This window comes from Sebastes umbrosus, chromosome 2 (genome assembly GCF_015220745.1).
Source record: "Sebastes umbrosus isolate fSebUmb1 chromosome 2, fSebUmb1.pri, whole genome shotgun sequence".
Classification (NCBI taxonomy): Eukaryota; Metazoa; Chordata; class Actinopteri; order Perciformes; family Sebastidae; genus Sebastes; species Sebastes umbrosus.
The window spans coordinates 6,525,858-6,534,774 of NC_051270.1; the positions used below are offsets into that span (position 1 = coordinate 6,525,858).

Consider the following 8,917-nt stretch of genomic DNA (forward strand, 5'->3'; position numbering starts at 1 on the left):
TGACAATAACCTGATATTTTCAGGTGGAATTTCATTTAATTCTCACTGTGCAATATCATTTTCCACTTGTGCAATTTTGTTAATAGTCTGTTTATTGCCAATACTGTATATACGGCTCCTATTTTGTTACACTTTGTTCAGCTCTTTTTTACTGTGTTAGCTGATGCATCTTATTTTTTTGCACTATCCTCTTTGCTGCTGTACACTGCAAATTTCCCCACTGCGGGACTAATAAGGAATATCTTATCTTATCTTAATATCTGATCATTAGTATTGATGCATTAAGCAGTGTATGTTGAACATGTAGCAAGCAGTAGGCTACAAAATGTTCAACCATATTGTTCAACCAATTATAATGCATCACATTTGATAAAGATGGGTTAGGTTAATTGTGGACTCTAAATTGCCCGTAGGTGTGAATGTGAGCGTGAATGGTTGTCTGTCTATATGTGTCAGCCCTGCGATGGACTGGCGAACTGTCCAGGGTGTACCCTGCCTTCGCCCAATGTCGGCAAGGATCGGCTCCAGCCCCCCCGCGACCCCTAACGGGATAAGCGGTTGCAGATGGATGGATGGATGGATGTACATCTAGAGGTGAAAGCCTGGTTCATGCAGCTAGAGGAACAGGCCATGTGTGTGAGCTCAGATGTAAACAAGCGTTTTATTTTGAAAGTCATGACCAAAAGTTATTCTGGCTTGCTGAACAATGACCACTCAGATCATCTGTGTGCAGTGTTTTTCTACTAAAGGCAGAGGGATGTCGCGACAATTTAATGTCATGACACCTAAAAAATAACCCTTTAGAATCTGTCCAGATTATTGTCACCTGAAGGAGCAATTAAAGTCCTCTCTTTGCAAATTATTTTGAAATTCAGTGGAACTGACCTCAAATCCTGTGGACCATGTTGATGAGGTATGTTATGGTCATTGTCCATTCACATTGATGTTTCATGCTCAAAATATGGTTTTGTTGTGGAAATTCAAACTTGTTGTCACTTTACTCTAGAAATTATTTTACCACATGCTTTAAAGTTAATTATTAAGGGGGAAATATCCAAAGCTAAAAATCATAATGCAAGAGACAATTTGATGTCACTGGGTTTAGCTATACAGTAGGTTATAAACATTAATTATTTTCTAATGTTTTCCATGTGTTTTTATTAATAGCAAGGGCTGTTCGAGGGAAACCAGATCTATAGGAGAAACTCAACACCATAATTTAACACCACAAATGATCCATGTATATGTATTATATCACCATAACACCATTTATTATGCATGAAGTGATGATAAATATTTAAAGGGGCAATCTTTGATTTCAGCGGGCAACTGTCTCATTTGCACACCAAACTGAAGAATGGGGTAAGAGACCTCGGGGGCAACACGATCATTTACATCCCTCTTCTTTGATAGCCTACATACATTTATTTTTTTCCCAAAACACAGCATTTCATCATAGAAAACCCCAGAGATGTCGGCAATTCAATATACATGCAGAACATAATGTAACTTTAAAATGTGTTTGTCATAATCAAACCGACAATAAGTATCCAAATTATGATGTGACATGGCACTGTGTCAAACTTTGTAATGCACAGACAGACAACCGCGGCGTCACCCAGAAGACCCCAGGACCTCTACGAGTATGATTTCCACGATGTGAGCCACCCCGAGGAGGTGCTGGATGCCCTGAGGGGTTTCTACTCTGAAGGCCTCTTCACAGACATCGCCCTGCAGTGCTCCTCTGGTCAGGTCCTGCACTGCCACAAGGTGGCGCTCTGCGCACGCAGCTCATACTTCAGGGTCATGTTCACTGCTGACATGAGGGAGAGGACCAACAGCCTCGTCAGGTATGTGAGAGAAAGGGAGGGGATCAAGGGATGGATTAAACCAATTAAAGAGGACCTATTATGCTCATTTTCAGCTATGTACTTGTATTTTGGAGTTTCTACTGCAACATGTTTACATGCTTTATTGTTATAAAAACACACAGGACTTTTTCTCATAGCGTCTGTGCTGCAGCACCTCTTTTTCACACTTGGTCTGAAATGCTCTGTTTAAGGCCTCAGTTTTAAAGCTAGAGTGAAGAAACTGTCATCGAATGAAACTACAAAACCCAAAGAATCCATTGGTGGTCCACGATGTCATACTAGCTTGTCGCGAAGGAGGTTAAATAACGCTCCAATCTTACGCTAAATTTTGGCGAGGAAAAACTGGCATGGCCAATTTCAAAGGGGTCCCTTGACCTCTGACCTCAAGATATGTGAATGTTAATGGGTTCTGTGGGTACCCACGAGTCTCCCCTTTACAGACATGCCCACTTAATGATAATCACATGCAGTTTGGGGCAAGTCATAGTCAAGTCAGCGCATTGACACACTGACAGCTGTTGTTGCCTGTTGGACTTCAGTTTACCATGTTATGATTTGAGCATATTGTTTTAATGCTAAATGCAGTACCTGTGAGGGTTTCTGGACAATATTTGTCATTGTTTTGTGTTGTTAATTGATTTCCAATAATAAATATATACATTTGCATAAAGCAAGCATATTTGCCCACTCCCATGTTGATAAGAGTATTAAATACTTGACAAATCTCCCTTTAAGGTACATTTTGAACAGATAAATAATGTGCGATTCATTTGTGATTAATCATGATTAACTAGGACAATCATGCGATCAATCACGATTAAATATTTTAATCGATTGCCAGCCCTACTAAATATTGAAGGACGGCACTCACTCACATATGCAAATGTATATGGATGATTGACTAAAATGCACTTAGGGCATTGTTAAATGTATGACTAAGAATTATGAAATCATGACGAAATAATAACAACAGCTTGAACAGTAGTACACTGGTTTATATCGTGGCTTACAGCCTCGTAAACACCTTGTTGGTACTTAGTTGGAAGGCATCGTGCAAATTTAATGGTTTAGTGGTTTAAAAGGCAGTCATTCATTCTGGCAACCTTGGTTCATGTTCCGTGACGTGTTGCTCATATTTGCAAACATCTGCTGAGCTGTACTAGTCCAGCCTTGCCTTTGGATAGACAATCAAGCCCTACTAGCTCCAACGGAGCTCCAGTCCAGCTCTCCCTGACCTCTGAATTCCCTGTAAGAGAGGAGCGAGGAGAAAACAGAGGAGAGATTCTTCAAGGGATCAATAAATTATCACAAAATCCTTTGAAAAAATGTCTAGCCAGAGTCTTGTGTTCAGCGTGACCAGATGGTAATAGTTAACAGGGGAGACGGGTCACGAAGAGACAGAGCTGCAAGTAACCATCTTCTTCTATATTGTCCCCCGTGATTAAATTATCATGAAGAATGTGGATGAACTACCACTTAATGGATTTCAGCAGCACTTCTTACAACTCGCAGAGGTTTCAAAAGATATTGGTACATGAACAATGTGCCAATATCTTTTGAAACCTCTTAACCTTTCTCCTTAACCTTTACAAACTGACCACCGTGTTTCAGTAATTACTGTATGACTTACTATTTGTCTGTGTCAAAACAAGATGATACACTTGCCTAGCTTTGCCCTCCCTCTCCTCTGTGTATGAAGTGTGGAAAGTGCCACCTATAACTCACCGAAGGTTAAAGGCAATTTCTTTGCTGTGTAACGTGTGATATACGTCATCAATAAGTAAGTTGTCAACCGTGTCCTTATATTATATTCTAAATTAACTCACAGCTAATTTATTAATCTTTTCAAGTAGTTAGTTGAAGGAATGAAAGAGGAAGGCTGTGTTTGCACGGACAAACATTCCACTGCATGTAAATGAGAAAATTAGCCTAATATTCATTTTCATTAGCCATGTAAACAGCTTTGTAGGAATTTTGTCTGTTTTGGACTATGGCAAAAAAGAAAAAGGAATATTTTGTGCATGTAAATGTAGTTTATTATTATTTAAAGAGTAACTTAACACCCACTAAAAATCTTGTCTTTGTTGACCTTCAGTGGTTTAACTTTTCACCTTGCTGCAGTGATGTAAAGGTGTACTCCAGGACCCTGTGACATCACTGTTGGGTGTGGTTGTATGTGGTCAGAAGCGTGCTCTGTTGAACCTGTAACCGTGCCCATCAGTTAATTTACTCTTTAACTTTATACTTTAGTAATGGCTATGAAAAGATCAAAGTGAGAGTCTACTTTTATTTACCTTTCTCTCATCTGGAGTCCCTATTTATCCCAGTCAAAATTCTAGTCTTAGGAAAGGGTAGGCTCCTCCGCATCCTCTTAGACTGGCACTTTACACACTGCATAACTCTTCCTCTTCTCTCCTCCCAGGCTGCCTGTGGTGGAAGTGGAGGTCTTGTCAGCCTTGGTAGACTACATTTACTCCTCCAGCTTCACCATAACCCAGCTGAACGTGGAGAGCTTGCTGAAGGCCGCTGACCTGCTGCAGTTCGGAGCGGTGAAGATGGCCTGCGAGGCCTTCCTGGTGCGTCTGCTGGATGTAGACAACTGCCTCGGCATGCTGCCGTTCTTCCAGCTCCACGCATGCCTCACCCTGGAGAAAGAAGCCCGCAGGCTGCTAGCGGGCAGGTCAGAGATCAGCTCTCTCTATTTAGTGAAATTTTTTGCAGTGTTGGGTTTTAGGAACGAAGACAAAGAACTTTTCTGAATTGTAGTTTTTGCTTTTCATGTCATTGAGTATTTTTAAACCATTTTTCCACAATGAATGCAGACAAAAATCTTATTTAAGTGCTTCTTTCTAGGATATAATAAATCTTACTGATCTATTGTAGTCCCTCTATGTAGGCTATATGCTACATGTTTTCACTGTAAGATATAGTTGTGAAAGTCACTGTATTATCTGTAGAAGATTCCTTTGAGGAAGGCTAACTCTGAACACTGTGCTTCAGGTTTCAGGAGGTGATCAAAGAAGAGGAATTTCTTGAACTGGATCCCGACAGCCTGAGGACTGTCCTAGCAGAGGAGAACCAGGAAGTGGTGGCGGAGGCAGTGGTCAGGTGGCTGGGTCATGACCCTCTCATCCGAACAAAACAGCTCTCCTCCCTGGAACTGCACATTAACCCAACAAACCTCAGCAATGCCTTGCTGAAAATGCGCGGTTACAATGAGCTAAATGACTCTGACAGCCTCCTTTCTATGTCCACCATAACGCCAATGTTCAAACAGTCCTCCATGAGGTCTAACAGGATGAGATCCAGCTCCAGGATGATAACAATTGGGGGCTACCATTGGCGCCCTTTGTCCAAGGTCCAGCGCTGGGACGTGCTGAGCGGGGAGTGGGTGCAGGGTGAAGAGATGCCGGATTACACCAAGGAGAGCTATGCGGTGGCCTTACTGGGCTGTACCATTTATGTGAGCGGGGGGTACAGAACCAACACCACTGAGGTGTTGGATGCAGTCTGGGAGTACAACAGCGATTCTGACTATTGGACTGAAGGACAGTCCATGTTGACCGCCAGGTACTTAAAAATATACTGTCACATTTGTTTTTGATTAGTTTTAAGCTTATTTGGTTACATATTTTAAAGGAATGGGGTTCGGTCTCAAGTGAAGTATCCGAGAATTGTTCTTTGAGTAAATGTATTTGCTCTCCACCACGGCATTACTGATCAAATTACTTAACGTATAATCCTCAGAGGCTTATAAACACAGACAGAAGCTTTGGCTCATTCTGTTTTGGCAATACTGTTTGAAATTTGATTTATAAGACATCTAATAATAATACTCATAACCCCCACCCCCTGCAGGTACTACCACTGTTCAGTGGCTTGTTGTGGCTGTGTCTATGTTATGGGAGGCTACAGAGGAGGTTCAGCAATGTCACAGACTGAACAGTTTGATCCACTGAAGAGGAGGTGGATGGCTGTAGCTGACATGGTGCAAGGTGCATTTCTGCAAGTGTGATACACGTTTTGCATCACTATGTTGTTTTATGTAGATTTGATATTCAAGTGTCACATGAGTTTGACGTGGTTTGTCAGAAATATCACAACCAAGATGATCAAAATGTTGAAATAAATGTGTAGAAATTGATTCAAAAAGTTTGAGGACAATACCGCAATTCATTAGACTTTTGTACAAACACGCTAAGCTAACGTCAATTGACTAGTTCAACATTTTAAGAAATATGCTTGTTTGCTTTGTTGCCGAGAGTTAGAAGAGAAGGTCAACATGGACGAGACTGGTATCAATCTTCTCATCTAAGAATCTAAGGAAGCAAAAAAGTCCATTTCCCAAAATGTCAAATTATTCCTATAAATTGACCAGAATAATATTGATAAAATGATCCTGTCTGTTCTCACAGGTGTGGGGAACGCCTCCGCGACTGTGTTGGGAAACAACATCTATGTAGCAGGTGGTAATTACGGCTTCAAGGGCAGCTGCAGCTTCAACAAGATCCAAAGTTACAAGGTTGACGTCGACCAGTGGAGTATCCTAACCACTTGCCCCCATCCAGGTACTTCTGATATCAAATCTAATCGTAAAATAATCAACTTCTCTGGGATAAAAAGACTCTGCTTCACAAGCAATCAAGAAATCACAACTGCGATTGTACGTGCAGAAAGACAGAGCCCCAAAATATGCTGTGTTCTATTTAGCCTTTACATAAAAATGCTTGGATTGAAACCCAGTTACTGTCATGTCATTGTTCCCTGCAGAGTACGGGATGTGCCTGGTGTCTTTGAACGGCAGCCTGTACCTGGTAGGGGGCCAGACCACCCTCACCGAACGCTTCGACCCGGACACAGAAGAATGGATCTCGCTTGCCAGCATGAAGGAGAGGAGGATAGAGTGCGGGGCGGTGGCCATGCTGGGCTGCGTGTACGTCACTGGGGGCTATTCCTGCTCTAAAGGGACCTACCTGCAGAGCGTGGAGAAATATGACCCTCACACAGATGCATGGGACATCGTCGGCGATCTGACAGAAGCGGCGCGTTTGCACGGCTGTATCTCTGTTTATAACGGTGTAGACGGACAGTGTCAAGCCAAAAGATATTGCATCATCACCTTATCTTGGATTGCAAAGTGCCAATAGGGTGAGCTAGCTCCCAGTTAGGCAGGGATGTACCAGCTGGTTTGAGTTTTATAAGTATAATGTGGTTCTCCCAGGGTCTGTCTCCTGAACTGCCTCCTCCAAACCAGCAGGGAAAACTGGAAAACAAACTGGAAAGGGAATGTTTAATGCTCATGCACATTTAATTATCTCTGGGGTTCTAGAAATAAAGAAAAGAAAGTTGACATTTGGGGAATACGCTCTCTCTACCGACCAGCACCTCTAATGCTCACTAATTAACACAGGAAGTCACCACTGACACTGCCGCTGCCAAGATAAGGTGCGGCATATGACCCTCTGGAAAACCGCAACACCTCGTTTTTTTGGTACAGACTAAAACAAAAGAGTGTAAATGTGGTAATTAGTGAGCTTTTGAGGTACTGTGAGGCAGATTTTGTTACATTTGGACACAGCTCTTTCACCCTGTTTCCATTCATTATGCTAAGCTAACTGTATCCTGGCTGTAGTTCCATATTTTATGAACAGTTATGGGAGTATATTTTCGATCTTCTTATCTAACTTTTAGCAAGAAAGTGAATAGGTCACGTGTATTTCCCAAATATCAAACTATTCCTTTAAAGCTTCAGTTGGTTACTTTTATAAAAATACGTTTTTTTGTCATATTTTTTCATACTTTAGTGTAGGACGACTGTTTGGCTATAGCTAAACATGGCTGGTCGCCATGTTGAAAACAGTCGAGCCAAAACCGGGTGGGTCAGAAACGTTCTCATTTTACAGCTAAAATATGTTTCTGAAAACATTTGAGGCAAGAATTAGGCATTACAGTAACATAATCTTTATTCATATTTAATCAGCGCTGCCTAGTTTTACAGTTTGATCACAGTTCACAAGCAGCGATTGACTCTGCGTTCGGGACTCCTCGGCTCTGATTGGTTGTTTTCCACATTATCACATACATTATTTGTCTTATTTGCAACTGTCTTCACATCGTGATAGTTTTAGCAAATGTGATAAAAAGTTATTTTTTATAAAAGTTACCAACTGCAGCTCTAAGTCTCAGAATTTGTAGAATTTTTATCTGTGGGCCCATAGTCAAAAAAAATGGTGGCTCAGTTGGCCACTGTGTATTTGCAACATGCAACCTGAAGATCGGTTCAAATCTTTTTCCCCCTAGTTTTAGCCACCCCCCTGCTCCCTCACTTTAACCCACCCTGCTGTAAACCAAAGGCAACAACTGCCCATTGTGAATTAGCAAAACTGCTGTCTGGCTACTTTTCCTGGAACTCAATCTGCTGCTTCATGACCTTTTTTCAACCTTAAGATCTGTTTTGCGTCACAGTTTTGCCACATTTCAGATATACTCTAAGAATCTGACAGACTGATGGCTGGTGTTTTGCAAGTTTCCCAGGGGGCAGAAATAATCCAATCCAATATTTTTCACAGCAAACATTTCAACTTGTCATAGCAAGACAAGTAATGCTGTAACATTAATGAAGGCTCAGTTCCAGCGGTGAGCCATGACAGTGTGAATTCAGCCATCATTAATTTTATTATTTACTTTACACCTGCTTTTCCTACTGTGACATTTCAAAATGTCTTTCTGTGGGAAAAAAGGCCTATTAGAGTTGAGTAAACTTTTAAAACGAGATTATCTAACTTTTTGCTGAACAGCAGCCACTGTGATCACAAGTGGTAATTATGGGATAATAGTAAATGATAAAAATGTGACAGTAGCACAAGTAGAGGAAAGTTGTGAAGTCAATGATCTGTAATATCAGTTGCCCCACAATGGCTATCTAAAGTTTGATAACAATACCATATGCTACTGCTTATACTAGAATATGGCTGTGTTCGAAATTGCATACTAACGTACTGCAAACTACATACTGCCTACTAAATGGACGATTAAGTGTGATTTTT

General features: G+C 41.2%; 1 protein-coding gene across 1 annotated transcript; it reads left to right on the forward strand.

The window, feature by feature from the left end:
• The first annotated feature begins 769 nt into the window (after positions 1–769).
• On the forward strand, positions 770–8,635 carry LOC119500406 (kelch-like protein 23). Its single transcript, XM_037790115.1, has 7 exons — positions 770–913; positions 1,599–1,850; positions 4,294–4,551; positions 4,872–5,441; positions 5,730–5,866; positions 6,287–6,439; positions 6,642–8,635. Exons 1-7 carry the CDS (start codon positions 903–905, stop codon positions 7,016–7,018), a joined length of 1,758 nt encoding a protein of 585 aa, XP_037646043.1. The 5' UTR covers positions 770–902; the 3' UTR covers positions 7,019–8,635.
• Positions 8,636–8,917: the final 282 nt, after the last annotated feature.

What these genes read in the sequence shown, in the direction of transcription:
- LOC119500406 (XM_037790115.1), top strand. An exon ending in AGGACCAACAGCCTCGTCAG is followed by an intron (nt 1,851 to 4,293) that starts GTATGTGAGAGA and finishes CTCTCCTCCCAG; the next exon opens with GCTGCCTGTGGTGGAAGTGG. An exon ending in TGTAGCTGACATGGTGCAAG is followed by an intron (nt 5,867 to 6,286) that starts GTGCATTTCTGC and finishes CTGTTCTCACAG; the next exon opens with GTGTGGGGAACGCCTCCGCG.